Raw genomic sequence first — 23,926 nt, 5'->3', positions numbered from 1 at the left:
TACAGTATTATAGTAGTTATATTCTTGTGCATAGGAGCAGTATTATAGTAGTCATATTCTTGTACATAGGGGCAGTATTATAGTAGTTATATTCTTGTACATAGGAGCAGTATTATAGTAGTTATATTCTTGTACATAGGGGCAGTATTATAGTAGTTATATTCTTGTACATAGAGCAGTATTATAGTAGTTATATTCTTGTACATAGGGGCAGTATTATAGTAGTTATATTCTTGTACATAGGAGCAGTATTATAGTAGTTATATTCTTGTACATAGGGGCAGTATTATAGTAGTTATATTCTTGTACATAGGAGCAGTATTATAGTAGTTATATTCTTGTACATAGGAGCAGTATTATAGTAGTTATATTCTTGTACATAGAGCAGTATTATAGTAGTTATATTCTTGTACATAGGGGCAGTATTATAGTAGTTATATTCTTGTACATAGGAGCAGTATTATAGTAGTTATATTCTTGTACATAGGGGCAGTATTATAGTAGTTATATTCTTGTACATAGGAGCAGTATTATAGTAGTTATATTCTTGTACATAGGAGCAGTATTATAGTAGATATATTCTTGTACATAGGGGCAGTATTATAGTAGTTATATTCTTGTACATAGGGGCAGTATTATAGTAGTTATATTCTTGTACATAGAGCAGTATTATAGTAGTTATATTCTTGTACATAGGAGCAGTATTATAGTAGTTATATTCTTGTACATAGGAGCAGTATTATAGTAGTTATATTCTTGTACATAGGAGCAGTATTATAGTAGTTATATTCTTGTACATAGGGGCAGTATTATAGTAGTTATATTCTTGTACATAGGAGCAGTATTATAGTAGTTATATTCTTGTGCATAGGAGCAGTATTATAGTAGTCATATTCTTGTACATAGGGGCAGTATTATAGTAGTTATATTCTTGTACATAGGAGCAGTATTATAGTAGTTATATTCTTGTACATAGGGGCAGTATTATAGTAGTTATATTCTTGTACATAGGAGCAGTATTATAGTAGTTATATTCTTGTGCATAGGAGCAGTATTATAGTAGTCATATTCTTGTACATAGGGGCAGTATTATAGTAGTTATATTCTTGTACATAGGGGCAGTATTATAGTAGTTATATTCTTGTACATAGGGGCAGTATTATAGTAGTTATATTCTTGTACATAGAGCAGTATTATAGTAGTTATATTCTTGTACATAGGGGCAGTATTATAGTAGTTATATTCTTGTACATAGGAGCAGTATTATAGTAGTCATATTCTTGTACATAGGGGCAGTATTATAGTAGTTATATTCTTGTACATAGGGGCAGTATTATAGTAGTTATATTCTTGTACATAGGGGGCAGTATTATAGTAGTTATATTCTTGTGCATAGGAGCAGTATTATAGTAGTCATATTCTTGTACATAGGGGCAGTATTATAGTAGTTATATTCTTATACATAGGAGCAGTATTATAGTAGTTATATTCTTGTACATAGGGGCAGTATTATAGTAGTCATATTCTTGTACATAGGAACAGTATTATAGTAGTCATATTCTTGTACATTGGGGCAGTATTATAGTAGTTATATTCTTGTACATAGGGGCAGTATTATAGTAGTTATATTCTTGTACATAGGGGGCAGTATTATAGTAGTTATATTCTTGTACATAGGAGCAGTATTATAGTAGTTATATCCTTGTACATAGGGTCTGTATTACAGTAGTTATATTCTTGTACATAGGGGGTAGTATTATAGTAGTTATATTCTTGTACATAGGGGCAGTATTATAGTAGTTATATTCTTGTACATAGGGGGCAGTATTATAGTAGTTACATTCTTGTACATAGGAGCAGTATTATAGTAGTCATATTCTTGTACATAGGGGCAGTATTATAGTAGTTATATTCTTGTACATAGGAGCAGTATTATAGTAGTTATATTCTTGTACATAGGAGCAGTATTATAGTAGTTATATTCTTGTATATAGGGGCAGTATTATAGTAGTTATATTCTTGTACATAGGAGCAGTATTATAGTAGTTATATTCTTGTACATAGGGGCAGTATTATAGTAGTTATATTCTTGTACATAGGGGCAGTATTATAGTAGTTATATTCTTGTACATAGGAGCAGTATTATAGTAGTTATATCCTTGTACATAGGAGCAGTATTATAGTAGTTATATTCTTGTACATAGGGGCAGTATTATAGTAGTTATATTCTTGTACATAGGGGCAGTATTATAGTAGTTATATTCTTGTATATAGGGGCAGTATTATAGTAGTTATATTCTTGTACATAGGAGCAGTATTATAGTAGTTATATTCTTGTACATAGGGGCAGTATTATAGTAGTTATATTCTTGTACATAGTTGCAGTATTATAGTAGTTATATTCTTGTACATAGGAGCAGTATTATAGTAGTTATATCCTTGTACATAGGAGCAGTATTATAGTAGTTATATTCTTGTACATAGGGCAGTATTATAGTAGTTATATTCTTATACATAGGGGCAGTATTATAGTAGTTATATTCTTGTACATAGGAGCAGAATTATAGTTATATTCTTGTACATAGGAGCAGTATTATAGTAGATATATTCTTGTACATAGGAGCAGTATTATAGTAGTTATATTCTTGTACATAGGAGCAGTACTATAGTAGTTATATTCTTGTACATAGGAGCAGTAGTATAGTAGTTATATTCTTGTACATAGGAGCAGTAGTATAGTAGTTATATTCTTGTACATAGGGACAGTATTACAGTATTTATATTCTTGTACATAGGAGCAGTATTATAGTGATATCAATCTGATTTTTGACATTTATGGTATATGTGTAAGATATGCTGTAAATGACAGATATGGGTCCCATAGTCACATTGAAGGTCTCCTCACCCTCTTCTTGTGCTTTGAGATGGCTGCTGCATTTAGGTGAAAAGTTAATGGCAACCTTTGTATTGTCTGGGCTATCTCCATTGTCTGTAATGGAGACAGTAGAGCTCACTTGTTCCGCTCACTCTTATCTGTGTCATTCCTTTACACGTGGAGACATTTTATTCATTCTCTGAGGTCCTGGAGGAAGATCTGATCCTAGATTTTACCTATCAGACATATATGGCAGATCCTGTTAATGCTGTAAATATCCCTTTGACCATGCAGACCTGGTCTCTGCTGTTCTCCTGGTTCTGTGCACTGCAGTTGGACTCGGCGGGTGAATGTATCGGCGTCGTGTTCTATTAGGCTACGTTCACATTGGCGTTCCGCCAATGTGCGTCGCTGTTGCGCCGGCGACGCAGCGGCGACGCAGCGGCGACGCGCCCCTATGTTTAACATAGGGGACGCGTGCGTTGTTTTGGTGGCGTTTTTGCCACGTGCGTCGTTTCCGACGCTAGCGTCGGACGCAAGAAAACGCTACATTGTAGCATTTTCTGTGCGTCCGATTTTCGTCAAAAACGACGCACGCGTCGCAAAACGCGCGCGTTTTTGCGCGCGTTTGCGCGCGTTTTTACGTGTGTCGCGCGTTGCGTCGCCGACGCAGGGCGGCGCAACGCTAGTGTGAACCTAGCCTTACTGGGATAAAGCCGTGTGTGTGATGATTACAATTAGTCACATCGTGTTTTTGTGCTGTAATCCTGTCTCCTCTGTTATTCTCCAACTCTCACGATGGGAAATTAGCTCCAATCTGCCAGCGAGAATATTTCCTTGTTTCCCTTATGAGTTAATTCAATTTCATCTGCCCACACACCTCTCATAGATGAATTCCCCTCGTCTGCAGACAGTCGGCGGGCGGAGGACTGCAAGAACCGGTCGTCACTTGTGCGCCAGTCACATACAGAACTGCTCCAAAAACCACTGATCAATTACTGTCACAGAAACCTACTGAGTAATGACATGAATGTAACAAAGCCGAGCGCCATATTCTAATGCCCTGTACCACTGATTCTATTACTGTGTAGTTTGTGCAGCTCTGGATGTGACTGGAGTAGGAAGATACAACGTAACTAAAGATAAATACAAGACTAGATACTGAATGTGAAAGAATTACAAACATACAGAATACAGAATAGTGAGTGCAGCTCTGGGGTATAATACATGATGTAACTCAGGATCCGTAATGTAATGTATGTATACAGTGACTGCACCAGCAGAATAGTGAGTGCAGCTCTGGGGTATAATACAGGATGTAACTCAGGATCAGTAATGTAATGTATGTACACAGTGACTGCACCAGCAGAATAGTGAGTGCAGCTCTGGAGTATAATACAGGATGTAACTCAGGATCAGTAATGTAATGTATGTACACAGTGACTGCACCAGCAGAATAGTGAGTGCAGCTCTGGGGTATAATACAGGATGTAACTCAGGATCAGTAATGTAATGTATGTACACAGTGACTGCACCAGCAGAATAGTGAGTGCAGCTCTGGAGTATAATACAGGATGTAACTCAGGATCAGTAATGTAATGTATGTACACAGTGACTGCACCAGCAGAATAGTGAGTGCAGCTCTGGGGAATAATACAGGATGTAACTCAGGATCAGTAATGTAATGTATGTACACGGTGACTGCACCAGCAGAATAGTGAGTGCAGCTCTGGGGTATAATACAGGATGTAACTCAGGATCAGTAATGTAATGTATGTAAACAGTGACTGCACCAGCAGAATAGTGAGTGCAGCTCTGGAGTATAATACAGGATGTAACTCAGGATCAGTAATGTAATGTATGTACACAGTGACTGCACCAGCAGAATAGTGAGTGCAGCTCTGGAGTATAATACAGGATGTAACTCAGGGTCAGTAATGTAATGTATGTACACAGTGACTGCTCCAGCAGAATAGTGAGTGCAGCTCTGGAGTATAATACAGGATGTAACTCAGAATCAGTAATGTAATGTATGTACACAGTGACTGCACCTGCAGAATAGTGAGTGCAGCTCTGGGGTACAATACAGGATATAACTCAGGATCAGTAATGTAATGTATGTACACAGTGACTGCTCCAGCAGAATAGTGAGTGCAGCTCTGGGGTATAATACAGGATGTAACTCAGGATCAGTAATGTAATGTATGTACACAGTGACTGCTCCAGCAGGATAGTGAGTGCAGCTCTGGAGTATAATACAGGATGTAACTCAGGATCAGTAATGTAATGTATGTACACAGTGACTGCTCCAGCAGGATAGTGGGTGCAGCTCTGCTCAGCTGCTGCTCATTGTGCTGATTGTGGATGCGGTCGCTGCTGAACCTGCAGTGTGCTCCTGAGCTCCAGAGAACCACCACCTCTCCACCCGGGGACCTGCTCTCTCTTACCCAGGGAGGGAGTGGGTTTCCTGGGATGAGTGAAGGAGCCAAGTCCCAGGCTTCTGATTCCCGGACCAGGCTGGCGGGGGGCAGAAGGAACCAGCAACCAGCCTGCACATCAGAGGATTCGGGGGTGAGACGCTCCACCAGGAGTCGCAGCAATGTGGCTCCTACTCCCCCCAGGTCTGCAGAGACCCAGAGAAGCCGCAAGGCTTCCATGGAGGAGAAGCCTGCTAGCGTGCATGATAGCGGTCCTTCCGGAGGAAAGGTGAGTGCTCACGGAGGTGAGGCCGACCTCACTGAGGAGGGTTGGGCGCTGCAGAGACCCCGGGAGTCTGTGTCCACCTATGCCTCCCGGGTCATGAGCCACCTTCGTGAGAATGAAGATGCTAGCAAGACCTTGAGAAGGCTCCGGGAGGAGCTGCGCTGCACAAGCGCTAAAGCTGCAGGCGCTTCCAGACCCAGGAAGACGCAATTCCAGGCGGAGGTAAAGATTCTGAAGCTTGAAATTAATGACCTGGAGGTAAGAAAAGCATTTATTCGAGAAAAAAGTGGACCATTTAAAGAAAAGCTTATAAATGAAGACCGATTCAGAGAAATGGCTGATAACAGAGAGCAAAGGCAGATGGGGCTGCAGCCTGAGAGCCAGGTGGATGATGATGATGATGATGAGGATGACCAGCAGAAAGCTCCACCTGGCAGCCTGCTTAGTCACTCACAGGCCACGTGCAGCAAGGTCCCTGCAGGACAGGCGACAATGACATCTCGTCGCAGTTCTGCTGGCTCTGGGGAGGACAGTGACATCGGCCAGGGAGGGGCGCTAATGGCAGAGATCAAGCTGCTGGAGTCCCCAGTGTGCCTTCAGAACTTCCATCTTGGTGATGATTTACCAGATGAGGCACCTGGGGGCCAGAAGAAAAAGGCAAAGAAAACCACCAAGCCAAAGCTGCAGGAGGCGGTAAGCTATGTATATGCCCCCCTCCCTGTACCCCCTGAGTCGGCTGCAGGGTCAGCTCGCTGTATAAGCCCCGTTGCCCAGCCCAGCCCGGGTTCTGCTGTGGATCCGGTGCAAAGGCGCGGGGAGATTACAAAGCAACGTAATGAGGCACAGAGCTCCGTCTCTGCTTGTAGTAGCGGGGATGTAGCAGCAGGTGCATCAGCCGAGAGGCTGGACAGTGAGGGCGGCCCGGCGGCGGGCATATGATCAGGCCACGATACTGTGGTCCGCTCCTCAGTGGGAGGGGGGAGCGGCCCGGTGTCGGGGGCAGCTTCGGTAGCCTCGGGGCCCCTGAATGCTGTTGCCGCTGATCACTTAGCTGAGGGGCGGCGGCAGTGTGAGGGGGTTACCGGGGCTGGGAGTTCCGGTCTTCCCAAAGTCCTATTTTGTGTTGGTGCCTCTGGTCAACAAGATCCTGATGCTAAGGATCAGCGGTGCCCCACAGCAGCTAAAGATCAACGACGCCTGGTAGCAACCATGAAGCAGCGGAAAATATCAACTGATGATGCGGAGGGCACACAGAAAACCAGGGGTGAGGTCACCTCCAGTTCTGTGGAGGAGACTCAGCCCCTTGTGCCTGATGATGCGGAGGCCAAAGTGTCACCCCCTGTTGTCACTGGTCCAGCAGGAGTGAATGTGGTGGGTATGGATGCAGAAAACTTTGTCTAGTGATGTGGTTGCTGGTTTGGTAGAGGGTGAGGGGGTTATGGAGGTGGGTAATGGTGATGCTGTTGGTGTGTATGTGGTCACTGGTCCGGTTGCCCCCCCGGTGGTGGCAGCGCCTGTCAGGAGTTATGCCGCTGTCACCTCCGGGGGAAATAGGGCATCCTCCTTGTCTCCGGGCTCTGGGGACGGCATGTTGCAACGGCGTCTCCTGGAGGCTCTAAAGAGGGGGGAGAGATCACTAATAGTAGAGGGTCGAGAGGTTAATCTATCCTTCTGGATAGAGAGGCATGGCCTCGGGGCCTTCCGAGAGCAAAGAGGGGGGGGATACAGTGTGGTCCCTCCCAACAGCTGGGCCGGGTAGTGTGCGTAGGAATGTGGTCCGTCTTCAGTGGAGGGGCAGTGATGCATGTCCTCCAAGGTCTAAAGTTGTGGAGCTCCTGCTGAGGATGGGCTTCAGTGCGATTGACATCTACGCCTTGATACATCCCTATTCCACACCTAATTTTGATGTCAGCTTTGTTCGGCCGGAGGGGCTTGAGCTCTTCTGGTCGAACTATGAGTTGGCAAAAAATGAGCCCGGCTGGCGAGACTTTGCCGTTCAGGTGGTGTCTCGCCAAAACCAAGTCAAGAAAGTGACCGTGATGACTTGTAACGAGTCACTTTCTTGTTATGACATCATGACGTGGCTTGGCCGGTATGGAGAGGTGGTAGAAATGCCAAAGAAAAACCGTGACGAGTTTGGTATCTGGTCAGGGGCCTGGACGTTTATGGTAAAACTTAAGCGTTCAGGTGGTACGGTTGCCCACATACCATCATCTGCCTTCCTGGGTAGGGATCGTATCCTGGTCTTCTACCAGGGGCAACCGAAGCTCTGTCACAAGTGCGGCGACTCCACACACTTCAGCGCAAACTGCACTGTGCAGAAGTGTGCATTGTGTGGGGATATCGGCCATCTTGCTGCATCTTGTGAGGAGATTAGGTGTCACCTGTGTGGTGAGTTAGGTCGCCCATTCAGCCGTTGTCCTCGCTCCTTCGCTAACGCAGTCGTGACCCCGGTGGGAGAAAGCTGTGAGGCTGATTCTGCTGGGGAAGGGACTAGCAGGGGTGAGGGAGCTGAGGGGCCAAGGAAGAAAAGCAATAAAAAGACGCCTGCACAGCTAAGGCGTCTAGACAAGCGCAGACAGGATAGGGAGCTGGGCGAGCCTCGTGCTACTGGGGCGGCCCCTGTCCTGGACGCCAGTCTTGCTGTTGAGGCCCCAAGGGATGATGAGTTGGATGAGGAGGTCAGGAGGATCCACAGGGAGGAAAGTGCCACTGCCTCAGAGTCCTCCCATTATGAAAGTATGGATGAGGATAATAGGCAGTGGTTAGAGGACAAGCGTAAGCTCGGCACCAAAAAGAAGAGAAAGAAGGGAGATAAAACATCTTCTCCCGCTCTGACCAAGGTACCTAAGGAAGGAAAAACTGATTCCCCTCTGGTTGGTCTTTCTAACCGGTTCCAAGCCCTTGAAAACATCTCTTCCTCTGAGGAGGAAGCTGAGGGTGAGGTTCTGGCTTCGGCGGGGCTCACAGGGGACGCCGAGTCTCCTCCTTTTGGGAATGTAAGATCCTTGGAGGGAGGGTCTGGCCCAGAGTCCGGAGACGAGGACGAAAAAAATAAAAAACACATGGGAATGGATACCTCATTGTCATTAAAGAGGGGGAAGGATTCCTCCTCTGAGGCAGAGGATAAGGGGAGTGGGAAAAAGAAAGCCATCTAACTCAATCACCAATGATGGCGGAACCTACTCCGTTGACGCTGGCATCCATTAATGTCGCCAGCATAAAGTCAAATACAGCTAGATTTGCGGCCTTTGATTTTCTCAGCCGGGTTGAAGCTGACATTTTCTTTTTGCAAGAGACCAGGCTGCCAAACATGGCAGATGTGTTTAAAGCTAAGAGGGAGTGGAGACTCGGGCCCTCCTATTGGTCTCTTGCGGCCGAGCCGTATAGCAGAGTGGCGGTCCTTTTTACCGCACCGGTGGAATGCCGACGGGTTATTGAGTTAGAAATGGGGAGGTGCCTGATCTTAGATGTCCTCATGAAGGGACAAGAGCTCCGGCTCATCAACATTTATGGTCCCCAATCTAAGTGGGACCGGAAGTGTCTCTTTATGAGGATTAAGCCCTACCTTTTTACAAGTCGGCAGGTTGTCTTTGGAGGGGACTTCAATGCTGTCACGAGGCCCCGAGATAGAGGAGGTTCCAGAGACAAGCTGACTTATGATAGCATCGCCCTTAATAGTATAGCTAGTGAGGCTCGCCTGGTGGATGTCCACATTCGGCACACCCCAGGCCACGAGGGGTTCACCTATCATAGAGGTAACTGTAGGTCCAGAATAGATAGGTTTTATTTAAAGGAGGAAGCTGTCTCTTCAGCAGTGTCTGTTGTTGAGGTAGAGTTCTCCGACCACTGTTTAATTTTGTTTTCTCTGAATGTTACAGAGACCCTCCGGATGGGAAGAGGCTTTTGGAGGCTCAATTCGTCTCTCTTGGAAGAAGCGGAGATAAGACAGTCCTTTGAGGAATTTCTTCAGAGCCAGGTACCATTACTGGATCTTTGTAGTAGTAAGTCAGAGTGGTGGGAGATGTTTAAGGAAAGGGTGGCGAGATTCTTCCGCCAGCTCTCGAGCCTCAGGAGTCTGAGCAGGTACTGCCTGTATCAGGGTCTGAGGAGGAAACTCGAGCATCTTGTCTCAACTGAAGGTAGCCGCGCAGAGATCTCCAGAGTGAAATCTTTGCTTATGAGGTGTCAGTACGATAGACCCGCATCTTTGGTTTTTGAGAGGGATTACGGGAAGTACTGCTCGCCCAACCCTTACAGAAACTGCAAGATGTCAGTGAATAGTAAAGTGGTTACAGGACTGGTCGACACAACGGGGTCCCTGAGGCGATCCAGATCAGGGATCCTGGAGGTTGTCAGATCCTTCTACTCGCACCTCTTGGGGAAGAGGGATCTTGATTAGGATGAGAAGTCGGCTTTCCTGGCTGAAGCTGTCCCCGAACCAGGGGTAGACCCCTCTCTTGACGTTTTGACAGAAATGATCAGGGAAGAGGAAGTTCAGCTGGCGATTGAAGGGCTTGCCCCCCAAAAATCGCCTGGTCCAGATGGCTTAACATCTGATTTCTATAAGACCTTTAAGGACGTTTTGGTTCCCCTCTTGACTGAGGTATTCAATGAGTGTCTTTCCTCGGACACTCTGCCGAAGTCAATGAGGAGGTCTGCTCTGATCATCTTGTCAAAGGGTAAGGACCCGTCTTGCATTGAGAATTGGCGTCCCATAGCGCTTCTCAATGCAGACAGGAAGGTTCTGGCAAAGGTGCTGTTTAATCGACTGGTGAAATTTGCACCCAGACTCCTTTCAGGGGCCCAGCATTGCTCTGTTCCAGGCCGCAGCACATTTAGTGCTGTGCTCAGTGTCCGAGAGGCAGTGGAGAAGGGTAGGGCTGGTCACTGGAAGGGGTACATGCTGTCACTGGACCAGGCAAAAGCGTTTGATCGGGTTAATCATGAGTACCTCTGGTCCGTCCTTCTGAGATATGGCCTGCCCGGGGGGTTTGTTGATTGGCTTAAGGCCTTGTACAGTGGGGCAGAGTTTCCCACTTGTGAATGGTTGGATTGGCAGCTCTTTTGAGGTTGGGTCCGGTGTTCGCCAGGGTTGTCCCTTGAGCCCGCTGCTGTACGTGTTTGCGATTGACCCTCTTCTTAGGAGGGTGGAGCGTGGACCGTTGGCCGGGATCGGGATGGACCAGGCAGCACCGGAAGCCACTCTGAGGGTGGTGGCGTACGCCGATGATGTCACTGTGTTTGTTTCCTCTCATGAGGAGGCAGGGTGGCTGATGTCAGAGGTAGATCGCTACTCGGAGGCATCCGGGTCCAAGATCAACCTGGATAAGTGTGAGAGTCTCTGGCTGGGAGGAGGAGATCCTGGTTTTGATCTACCGGACACCCTTCCAGGACCCAAAGTCTCTGCAAAAGTCCTTGGCATCGAATTTGGCCAGGGGGATTACCCCAAACAAAATTGGGACAGCAGGCTAGAGATCGCCACTCAGAAGGTGAACCAATGGAAGGGTTGGTCTTTGACCCTAAGGGAAAGGGTAAACCTGATCAAAACTTACCTGCTTCCTTTACTTATTTATCTGGGCAGTGTATGCATCTTGCCGGAATCTCTCTGGACTCGGGTCTACAGTTTGTTCTTCCAAATATTATGGGGGAATAGACTGAACCTGGTCAAGAGGGAGGTTACTTACCGTACGAGGAGACTAGGAAGGTTGGGTATGGTCAACCCTGTGGTATTCCTTGTGGATACCTTCATTAAGATCAATATCGCAAACCTCTGGAAAGAGAGGGCTCCTCCGTGGGTATTCTCCTGTAGGGGATGGTTTCAGCCTTTCTTCCAGGAATGGGAGGCAGGAGGGCAAGTGAAGGATCTTCGCACACCGCATGGACATCTTCCGGCTTACGCTACCTTGGTTCTGAAGGTAATTCGTCGGTGGGGTCTGGGAATGTGGGAGATCAGGACTCTGCCAAGGAAACTCCTGGACAATAGGGTTCTGTTGACCCATTTCCAGAGGCCTCTGGCGCTCAGGGACTGCCCAAGTCGGGATCTTGGGGTGGGTTTGCATCTTTTGTATTCTATCAGGATCCCCTCGAAGTTTTGGGACTTGGCTTGGCGCTGCTTCCATGGGAAACTGTGTGTGAGGGACAATCTGAAGTGTAGGAGCTCTGAGGACAGGAATTGTCCTCGGGAGCATTGTGGTACCTTGCTGGAAAGCATGGACCACTTCCTGCTTCATTGTCCCTTCAACACAGAGGTGTACAACAGGGTGGGCGCCTTCATTGGCTGGTCTCGGCTGGCCGGTCTCTCCTATGCGGAATGGGCTTATGGAGCATTCGGAGACCTTGGTGGTCGGGACCGCTGCACCTTATTTCTAGTTAGCGCAGTGGTTAGGTATCACACGTGGAACGCACGGTGCCTAGTATCGACGCAACGAAAAATCCTCCCAGTGGAAGATGTGTTTAGGACCATACTCGGTGACCTGGTGAAGGTGCGCTCTCTGGAGTATGGGAGACTGGGCGCACGGAGGGCCGCTCTCCTCTGGAGGGGCTTTTCTTTTAGTGTGCCCTAGTCTGGTCATCTCCTTTCCTGGTGGTGGGCTGCTGCTGACACTGTAGATTTTTGTTTTGTTTGATCATTATACAGTGATGTAGGGCTGCAGGCGCCGAACTTGGGCTTCGTGATGTGTAATTATTGTGGTGTGTGCTGCTGTATATAATGTATATATTGTATATAGGGATATAGAATTGGGTGTAGGTGTTAGGTTGGGTGGTGGGAAAAGGGGGAGGTGGGATTATCTTGTGGATCTATGGGACACTGGGTTGTTTGGGGGAAAACTAGCACTGCCTGATCTGGCCTATGGACGTTGGACATGGACTGAGGCATGAGACGCAGGACCAGCTCTCGGGTCAGTGCGGGGGGTTAGGAATGAAGGATAGCTTAGTATTGTATATATTAGTAGTTATTTTATTTAAAAAAAAATAAAAATTATTATTATAAAAAAAAAAAAAAAGTTCATGTATATACCGTATATACTCGAGTATAAGCCGAGATTTTCAGCCCAAATTTTTGGGCTGAAAGTGCCCCTCTCGGCTTATACTCGAGTCACGGTAGCGGTGGGGTCGGCGGGTGAGGGGGTGAGGGCGCTGAGGCATACTTACCTAGTCCCAGCGATCCTGGCGCTCCCCGCCTTCCTCCCCGTCTTCTGTGCTGCAGCCTCTTCCTGTCAGCGGTCACCGGCACCGCTCATTACAGAAATGAATAGGCGGCTCCACCTCCCATAGGGGTGGAGCCGCCTATTCATTTCTCTAATCAGCGGTGCCGGTGACCGCTGACAGGAAGAGGCTGCAGCACAGAAGACGGGGAGGAAGGCGGGGAGCGCCAGGATCGCTGGGACTAGGTAAGTATGTTATATTTACCTGCCCACGTTCCAGCCGCCGGGCGCCGCTCCATCTTCCCGGCGCCTCCATCTTCCCGGCGTCTGCGCTCTGACTGTTCAGGCAGAGGGCGCGATGACGCATATAGTGTGCGCGGCGCCCTCTGCCTGATCAGTCAGAGCGGAGACGCCGGGACCGGACGCCGGAACGAGACGCTGGGAGCTGCAATCAAGAGAGGTGAGTATGTGTTTTGTTTTTTTTACTGCAGCAGCAGCAGCGGCAGCACAGATTTATGTGCAGCATCTATGGCGCAGTATGAACGGTGCAGAGCACTGTATGGGGCATCTGTGCAGCATCTATGGGGCAATATGAACGGCACACAGCAATATATGGGGCATCTGTGCAGCATCTATGGGGCAATATGAACGGCACACAGCAATATATGGGGCATCTGTGCAGCATCTATGGGGCAATATGAACGGCACACAGCACTATATGGGGCATCTGTGCAGCATCTATGGGGCAATATGAACGGTGCAGAGCACTATATGGGGCATCTGTGCAGCATCTATGGGGTAATATGAACAGTGCAGAGCACTATATGGCACAGCTATGGGGAAATAATGATCTATTTTTATTTTTGAAATTCACCGGTAAATGCTGCATTTCCACCCTAGGCTTATACTCGAGTCAATAAGTTTTCCCAGTTTTTTGTGGCAAAATTAGGGGGGTCGGCTTATACTCGAGTATATACGGTAGTTTTTGTTTGCCATTGTTTATTTTATTTGTTATTATTATTTTGTTTGGTGACCGGACCAGAAGGTCAAAGTAGTTAATCTGTATATTCTGTGTGAGAGGAGAGAATGAGCGGCTGGACCAGTGTTCAGTATACTGATTTTATTTTCTGGCTAATATTTTTGTTATGTTTTCTGCTATTATTATTGTTATGTTTTTCATTTTTATAATAAAAGATCTACAGGATGTAACTCAGGATCAGTAATGTAATGTATGTACACAGTGACTGCACCAGCAGAAGAGTGAGTGCAGCTCTAGGGTACAATACAGGATATAACTGAGGATCAGTAATGTAATGTATGTACACAGTGACTGCACCAGCAGAATAGTGAGTGCAGCTCTGGGGTATAATACAGGATGTAACTCAGGATCAGTAATGTAATCTATGTACACAGTGACTGCACCAGCAGAATAGTGAGTGCAGCTCTGGAGTATAATATAACATAGTAACATAGTAACATAGTTAGTAAGGCCGAAAAAAGACATTTGTCCATCCAGTTCAGCCTATATTCCATCATAATAAATACCCAGATCTACGTCCTTCTACAGAACCTAATAATTGTATGATACAATATTGTTCTGCTCCAGGAAGACATCCAGGCCTCTCTTGAACCCCTCGACTGAGTTCGCCATCACCACCTCCTCAGGCAAGCATTTCCAGATTCTCACTGCCCTAACAGTAAAGAATCCTCTTCTATGTTGGTGGAAAAACCTTCTCTCCTCCAGACGCAAAGAATGCCCCCTTGTGCCCGTCACCTTCCTTGGTATAAACAGATCCTCAGCGAGATATTTGTATTGTCCCCTTATATACTTATACATGGTTATTAGATCGCCCCTCAGTCGTCTTTTTTCTAGACTAAATAATCCTAATTTCGCTAATCTATCTGGGTATTGTAGTTCTCCCATCCCCTTTATTAATTTTGTTGCCCTCCTTTGTACTCTCTCTAGTTCCATTATATCCTTCCTGAGCACCGGTGCCCAAAACTGGACACAGTACTCCATGTGCGGTCTAACTAGGGATTTGTACAGAGGCAGTATAATGCTCTCATCATGTGTATCCAGACCAGAGTGAGTGCAGCTCTAGGGTATAATACAGGATATAACTCAGGATCAGTAATATAATGTATATACACAGTGACTGCACCAGTAGAATAGTGAGTGCAGCTCTGGAGTATAATACGGGATGTAACTCTGGATCAGTAATGTAATGTATGTACACAGTGACTGCACCAACAGAATAGTGAGTGCAGCTCTGGGGTATAATACAGGATGTAACTCAGGATCAGTAATGTAATGTATGTACACAGTGACTGCACCAGCAGAATAGTGAGTGCAGCCCTGGGGTATAATACAGGATGTAACTCAGGATCAGTAAAGTAATGTATGTACACAGTGACTGCACCAGCAGAATAGTGAGTGCAGCTCTGGGGTATAATACAGGATGTAACTCAGGATCAGTAATGTAATGTATGTACACAGTGACTGCACCAGCAGAATAGTGAGTGCAGCCCTGGGGTATAATACAGGATATAACTTTGGATCAGTAATGTAATGTATGTACACAGTGACTGCACCAGCAGAATAGTGACTGCAGCTCTGGAGTATAATACGGGATGTTTCTCTGGATCAGTAATCTAATGTATGTACACAGTGACTGCACCAGCAGAATAGTGAGTGCAGCTCTGTATGTAGCTCAGCTCAGAGAAATAAATGTAACTTATTTATAAAGTCACTTCTCTGTAGAACAGCGTACATTTATGTATCTCTTGTGGCATCTCGGGCTCCTCATCTATATATATAATTGTCTAAGGGTCTGTCTGTAACTGAAATCCCGAGCCACTGATTGGCCGCACACGGCCGGCCTCGACCAATCAGCGTTCATAAATAAACTACATACATATATTAGAATGAGAATAACATGAAGGACAGTCTGTGAGGGAGAGAATAACATGGAGGACAGTGTGTGAGGGAGAGAATAACATGGAGGACAGTCTGTGAGGGAGAGAATAACATGGAGGACAGTCTGTGAGGGAGAGAATAACATGGAGGACAGTCTGTGAGGGAGAGAATAACATGGAGGACAGTCTGTGATGGAGAGAATAACATGGAGGACAGTATGTGAGGGAGAGAATAACATGGAACACAGTGTGAGGGAGAGAATAACATGGAGGACAGTCTGTGAGGGAGAGAATAACATGGAGGACAGTCTGTGAGGGAGAGAATAACATGGAGGACTGTCTGTGAGGGAGAGAATAACATGGAGGACAGTCTGAGGGAGAGAATAATATGGAGGGCAATCTGTGAGGGAGAGAATAACATGGAGGTCAATCTGTGAGGGCGAGGATAACATGGAGGACAGTCTGTGAGGGAGAGGATAACATGGAGGACAGTCTGTGAGGGAGAGAATAACATGGAGGACAGTCTGTGAAGGAGAGAATAACATGGAGGACAGTCTGTGAGGGAGAGAACAACATGGAGGACAGTCTGAGGGAGAGAATAATATGGAGGACAGTCTGTGAGGGAGAGAATAACATGGAGGACAGTCGGTGAGGGAGAGAATAACATGGAGGACAGTCGGTGAGGGAGAGAATAACATGGAGGACAGTCTGTGAGGGGGAGAATAACATGGAGGACAGTCTGTGAGCGAGAGAATAACATGGAGGACAGTCTGTGAGGGAGAGGATAACATGGAGGACAGTCTGTGAGGGAGAGAATAACATGGAGGACAGTCTGTGAAGGAGAGAATAACATGGAGGACAGTGTGTAAGGGAGAGAATAACATGGAGGACAGTCTGAGGGAGAGAGTAATATGGAGGACAATCTGTGAGGGAGAGAATAACATGGAGGACAGTCTGTGAGGGGGAGAATAACATGGAGGACAGTCTGTGAGCGAGAGAATAACATGGAGGACAGTTTGTGAGGGAGAGAAAAACATGGAGGACAGTCTGTGAGGGAGAGAATAACATGGAGGACAATCTGTGAGGGAGAAAATAACATGGAGGACAGTGTGTGAAGGAGAGAATAACATGGAGGACAGTCTGTGAGGGAGAGAATAACATGGAGGACAGTCTGAGGGAGAGAATAACATGGAGGACAGTGTGTAAGGGAGAGAATAAAAATTTTCCCCGTTTTTAAGTTTATCATATGGTAAAATAAATGGTGTCTTTGAAAACTATAAGTCATCCTGTAGAAAACAAGCTGTCATACAGCGATAGACGACTAATAAAGTTTTGACTCTTAAAATAAACATAGGAGAAAAACAATGGCAGTGTGTCCAATGGGTTAAAACATATATGTAAGCACCAATGTTTATATGAATACTAGATGGTGGCCCGATTCTAGCGCATCGGGTATCTACTATATAATCGTCTAATTCTGTCTGTCTTTAACGGAAATCCCACGTTGCTGATTGGTCTCGCCATTTGCCCGCGACCAATCAGCGACAGGCGCAGTCCGGCCGCAAATTGGGACGGGATTTGAACCACGCTTCGCTGGCCGCGACCAACCAGCGATATTGGCTCGGGATTTAAACCCTGCTGCGCTGATTGGTCGCGCCCGGCCAGTCACAACCAATCAGCGACAGGCGCATTCCGGCCACAACCAATCAGCAATATTGGCACAGTCCGGCCGCGAATTGGCACGGGATTTGAACCACGGTTCGCTGATTGGTCGCTCCTGGCCGGCCGCGACCAATCAGTGATATTGGCTCGGGATTTGAACCACGCTTCACTGATAATGTATATATTTTACCCAGAAAATCCTGTGTATTCATTGCATTATTCTTAAATCTTCATGAATAAACTACATACATATTCTAGAATTCCCGATGCGTTAGAGTCGGGCCACCATCTAGGAGATTATTAGCTCTTTTAAGCAATATCCTATCTCTCTTCCCGATATTGATGGGTTTAGCAGACTGTCCATTGTATATGGGGGCTCTGACCACCTGACTGTCGGGTGGGGGATATATCCATCAGGCGTTTCTCATTTCTGACTGATGATCCTTTTGTTTCCTATAGATGTCGCGGCTTGTCACCTGATGATGGCTGTCAGCGGTTTTCTCATGATCGCTTCTGTGTATGATGGAGTCGACCAAGATGGCTGACAGCATAACGATCGGCCAACAGCCCCAAACAGTGAATGGGGGTTTAGTTGTCGAATAGTTGATTTCTGTATGTTGCTCTATATTGTTAGTGTCTGCTCTCTGTCTGTACAATGCTGTGGGACATGGCGGCATGATGGGAATGAAGATTATTGGGATTGCTATGAACTTTTTATAACACTTTTTGTGTTAGTCAGAGTTTCCTAGAGACATGTGGGTCCCATTAGCCGTCAGCCTCTCAATAAATGCCCTTCTGCCCGGCCCCTGTGGGTGCACATGTACAGGCCACCAGCCACCAGCACAACCGACATTTGTCACCAGTGGTGTAGGGAGACGTGTATAGACGCCTGCACCACATCGCTCCCAGCAGCCGTATAGAGTTTCCAATGCAATGTTTGGGGAATATAGAACCCTAATGCAATGGAGACCACCTGAGCAGATATTGACCCTTCTTTCAATTCTGTAATAAATTGCAATGGTAAAATAAGTTGGTTTTATGTGTAGTCGTCCCCTTATATAACAGGCTGGTAAATTCTCCGTCAGCATCTCGGTGCCCATCACCCATCATTGTACTCAGCAATAATCATCACATCCAGCACAAAACAGTGCAGACAGAGAAATCCCCGCTGATCTCTGCTCCCTGCGCACAATCGTTACCATGGCAACCAGAATGATAAATAGAACTCCGAATGTATCCAGTGCTCTGCTACACTATCCAGACTGTGCACAAGAAAGAAGGACAGAGATAGACAGATGGACAGACAGACCAATAATAGATAGATAGATAGATAGATAGATAGATAGATAGATAGATAGATAGATAGATAGATGATAGACAGATATGGGATAGATAGATAATATATAGCTAGGAAATAGATAATAATAGATAGATTGATATGAGATAGCTAGATAGATAGATGATAATAGATAATAGATAGATGATAATAGATAATAGATAGATGATATATAATAGATAGATGATATATAATAGATAGATGATAGAAAATAGAGATAGATAGATAATTGATAGATAGATAATAGATGATAGATAATAGATAGATGATAGATAGATAGATAGATAGATAATAGATAGATAATAGATAGATGATAATAGATAATAGATAGATGATATATAATAGATAGATGATAGATAGATAATAGATAGATAATAGATAGATTGATAGATAGATAATAGATAGATAATAGATAGATAGATAATAGATAGATAGATAATAGATAGATAATAGATAGATAGATAATAGATAGATAGATAATAGATAGATAATAGATAGATAATAGATAGATAATAGATAGATGGATAGATAGATAGATAGATGGATGGATAGATAGATAGATAGATAGATAGATAGATAGATAGATAGATAGATAGATAGATAGATAGATAGATAGATAGATAATAGATATGAGAAAGTCTGGTCACAGGCGAAGCGTTGCCACGCCATATGGGCTAATAAAGTCCACGTTTTTTTCTTCATTTGTTGGCGTGCTGCCTCCTTTTTTTCTTTTTTATTATTTATACAGATGGATATTTGTTTGGAGGGCCCTGCACCCTGAATTCATCTATACGATGCTGTTCCGTTTTTGTCTTCTAGATATGAGATAGTTTTATAGGGTTTATTCCAAGTTTGGAAGTTACCTCCTACCCATGGGATAGGAGATCATTTCTCAATTGCTAGGGGTCTGACAGCTGGGACCCCCATAGATCCCTGGGCTTCGAAGAGTTCTGTGTGAATGTATCAATGGTCGATCATGTGCAGTGCTGCTCCATTCATTCTTATGGAAGGACCAGATGAACCCTGCATTTGATTTTCTCCCGTGGTCCCATAGAGAATTTAGCGGCTGTGCCCATGACCGACCACCGCTCCATTCAGAGTCCTTATCCCTTAGGGACAGACTGACCCCTTTTCCTAATAGTGAGTGCGACGTGGACTTCTTGTGGTTCTGTAGCAAGTGTTATAACCTTTGGATGCCTCGTTGGTGTTGAACTACAAGTCTCAGCATTCTGCACAGGATATACTGGGACTTGAAGTGATGGATTTGGATTTCGACCTGGAAACAATCAGTAAGGCTGAATTTCGGTATTTTTTTTATTGATTTGCAGTCATTTCTCAGCAAGCATTACATTGTACAGGTAGGAAACTATTAGAACGTGACGGATGGCGCGGAGCGAGGACGAGCTTCATACCCCCAATGACATGACAACGAAAAATCTCTTATAGAAAGGTCGGGGGGGAGGGGGGGGTGAACATGGCGGACACAGGGGACATGACCAATCCCTATGACCTGGGTACATCCCCAAACTGGGCAGAATATTGGGAAGCCTCAGGGTAACGTCCATACACTGTAAACCCCCCAAATCGCCCCTTAATGTCATTCACTCATCAGAAGTTATCAAATTATGGATTCTTCCTTTTCAGCCAAGACTTCGTATCATCTGCACAGACTTTATGCTTCGCTTACTGACAGCAGCGTCTTTTGGACCTTGGACACGACAAAGAACAACTCCCTAGAGTGGACATAATGCAGCCAAGGACAATAACCACATTTGTAGCCTTCTAAAAAGAGTCAACTAATCTTTGCGGATTGATTTCATAGCTTTGTCTTATTTCTTTATAAGGATTTTCTGATACAAAGCTCCAAATCCCCTGCACTGACTTAGATTTACCCTATAAAGTTCTTCCTGCAGCCACCAGCAGGGGGAGCAGAGGAGCTGACTGCATACAATGAACTCCTCAGCTCCCCCTAGTGGTGACTGCAGGAGCCTAACATTTTTTGTGACGATGCAGGAGATTTGGTGCTCTGTATCAGATGGAATGGAGAAAATATCACTATAATTATGCAAGTTTGCAAACGTAGCCCTTGTTACTTGTCTTCTATGCAAACTAGAAGAAGAAAATTAATTTGCATATTTTTTTTTACCATGGAGCATTGCCAATAGGACTCCATATACAACAGGTTTCACTAATGACAGTCAGTACCCTACAAAACGGCATCGAGGGTACCTCATTCAGCAACATAGCACTAACCCTGTCCAGGTCGAAAGATTTGTTATGAGGTCAGACATTACTACTGCCAATAGGTGGCACTAGTGAGGTTGCTAAATCTCCATACACAACTGATCTCACCACTGAAAATTGGATCCATAGATTGTAAACTGATTTAAAAAAAAAGTCCTGGCTGAAAAGCAGAGAATAAAGATGACGTATCACATGTAGATAACATGTTCCTGTCCACTTTCCTGCTGTTTCTCCTTCGCGGTTTTCTATTTTCCATACCCTGAAGCTTATTGGTTACTTCTGTTCTCTTCCTTTACTTCCTGCTGTTAAAGTGGGAGGGACTTAAAACAAGTCTGTGCAGCAGAGAGGAAGTCTACTGTATAGCAAATAGAACTTCCTGTGCCTTCAACAAAACAGAAAGATAGAACCCTAACTGCTTAATTATATATATATATATATATATCCGAGGTGTACGGAAGAAATGAAAGGTTGTGAAAATTCCGGAATTTTAAAATGCAACAATGTATCGATATTTTTTTTAATGGTAGTATCAAAATATAGGTGAGATCTGGATGGTAATGCCTGCGCTATGATAATGAATAATCTGTAATAGAATGTATATAGGAGTCTGGATCAGACTGGGTTATAGGAGGACAAGACCAATGGGTCCAAGAGCTGGCACTCGGATTCACTAGTCAGTAGCATTTTGCTTCCCACGGCTGATAATAAAGTCTACTAAGCCCCTATGGGATGTAATTAATGTGAATTTCCCCTCCCCCGCCCCACCCTATAAATGCGCTTACTTGTTCACCCTTGGTCCTACCACATTGACGCTAACTATGAACTTTCCACCACTGGTCACGTCACACCACACACAGGAGTATAGGGGCATTACAGGCGATCACGTGGAGCAGTACATTCTCTTGATAGCACCGTGAACACGTATAGATTTGGATCATTCTCACATAGAAATTTTTGGACCGTACACAAATAATAATAATAAAAATAATAATAATAATAATACAAAAAAAACCCATAAGTGTCGTTACAGTGTGGCGGGAGTGAGAGGACGCAATCAGAAGCCATGTGGTCGTCACTGGCGTTACCCGGTGGCCTCGGTAGTAAAAATAATACAATAATAATCATAGAATTATAGAATGATAAGTGCTTTTTTCACTATTTGTTTTTGCATTACTCTTTCGCTTCGGCCAGTTTATTGTTCATCTCTTTGCTCTTCTCCTTGTCTTCGGGTTTGGCGGTGCTGCTGGTGGTCTCGGGGGTCTTCTTTTTGGAGGCTCGGCCAGGAATGATCTGCTTGTCTTTGGCCTTTTTCACCGGTTTATGGCTCGGGGTGGATGTCTTTTTTGGTTTGGAAGGCTGGACGTTGGGTTTTTCCACCTGGACGGAGACAGACGCACAGGAAAAACACGGGGACAACACAGACACAAACACGAAGAGGAGGAGAAGAAGGTGAAATCAGGAGAAGATCGGACAATGGTTTTGTTACAAAGTATCAGTGCGATTTATACGCAGCAACCCGACTGAAGGAATGGAGCGTGGTCTTCTGGTGAGAACGGTGGCGGATTTCTGACTACCATAGACTCCGCTAGACGAGGCAACTAAGGTGGAGTGATCGATGGCAGCGGTGTCCTGATGGAGCAGAGCTGCAGTGTACAGCATGGGGGACTACAGAGGAGCAGCCTGACCCTCTAATGATAGAAGGGGATTTCTGACTACCATAGACTCCGCTAGACGAGGCAACTAAGGTGAAGTGATCGATGGCAGCGGTGTCCTGATGGAGCAGAGCTGCAGTGTACAGCATGGGGGACTACAGAGGAGCAGCCTGACCCTCTAATGAGAGAAGGGGATTTCTGACTACCATAGACTCCGCTAGACGAGGCAACTAAGGTGAAGTGATCGATGGCAGCGGTGTCCTGATGGAGCAGAGCTGCAGTGTACAGCATGGGGGACTACAGAGGAGCAGCCTGACCCTCTAATGAGAGAAGGGGATTTCTGACTACCATAGACTCCGCTAGACGAGGCAGCTAAGGTGGAGTGATCGATGGCAGCGGTGTCCTGATGGAGCAGAGCTGCAGTGTACCGCATGGGGGACTACAGAGGAGCAGCCTGACCCTCTAATGATAGAAGGGGATTTCTGACTACCATAGACTCCGCTAGACGAGGCAGCTGAGGTGGAGTCATCGATGGCAGCGGTGTCCTGATGGAGCAGAGCTGCAGTGTACAGCATGGGGGCGTACAGAGGAGCAGCCTGACCCTCTAATGATAGAAGGGGATTTCTGACTACCATAGACTCCGCTAGACGAGGCAGCTAAGGTGGAGTCATCGATGGCAGCGGTGTCCTGATGGAGCAGAGCTGCAGTGTACCGCATGGGGGACTACAGAGGAGCAGCCTGACCCTCTAATGATAGAAGGGGATTTCTGACTACCATAGACTCCGCTAGACGAGGCAGCTAAGGTGAAGTGATCGATGGCAGCGGTGTCCTGATGGAGCAGAGCTGCAGTGTACCGCATGGGGGACTACAGAGGAGCAGCCTGACCCTCTAATGATAGAAGGGGATTTCTGACTACCATAGACTCCGCTAGACGAGGCAGCTGAGGTGGAGTGATCGATGGCAGCGGTGTCCTGATGGAGCAGAGCTGCAGTGTACAGCATGGGGGCGTACAGAGGAGCAGCCTGACCCTCTAATGATAGAAGGGGATTTCTGACTACCATAGACTCCGCTAGACGAGGCAGCTAAGGTGGAGTGATCGATGGCAGCGGTGTCCTGATGGAGCAGAGCTGCAGTGTACAGCATGGGGGACTACAGAGGAGCAGCCTGACCCTCTAATGATAGAAGGGGATTTCTGACTACCATAGACTCCACTAGACGAGGCAGCTGAGGTGGAGTCATCGATGGCAGCGGTGTCCTGATGGAGCAGAGCTGCAGTGTACAGCATGGGGGCGTACAGAGGAGCAGCCTGACCCTCTAATGATAGAAGGGGATTTCTGACTACCATAGACTCCGCTAGACGAGGCAGCTAAGGTGGAGTGATCGATGGCAG

General features: G+C 45.8%; 1 protein-coding gene across 4 annotated transcripts in view; it reads right to left on the bottom strand.

Moving 5' to 3' along the window:
• The window catches only part of MAP6 (microtubule associated protein 6), a 114,650-nt gene that overhangs the window by 24,453 nt on the left and 66,271 nt on the right, over positions 1–23,926 (bottom strand). For 2 of the 4 annotated variants that reach the window (XM_069759394.1, XM_069759396.1), the window contains exon 3: positions 22,059–22,261. In XM_069759394.1, coding sequence (XP_069615495.1) covers positions 22,059–22,261 — 203 coding nt within the window. Of the gene's footprint in view, positions 1–19,940; positions 22,262–23,926 lie in introns of those variants that run through there. The other 2 variants (XM_069759395.1, XM_069759397.1) reach the window with 1 other exon arrangement.

The sequence above is a fragment of the Ranitomeya imitator genome, chromosome 3 (genome assembly GCF_032444005.1).
Source record: "Ranitomeya imitator isolate aRanImi1 chromosome 3, aRanImi1.pri, whole genome shotgun sequence".
Classification (NCBI taxonomy): Eukaryota; Metazoa; Chordata; class Amphibia; order Anura; family Dendrobatidae; genus Ranitomeya; species Ranitomeya imitator.
Note: the sequence above shows the minus strand (reverse complement) of the source record. Positions and strands in the feature narration are given on the sequence as shown.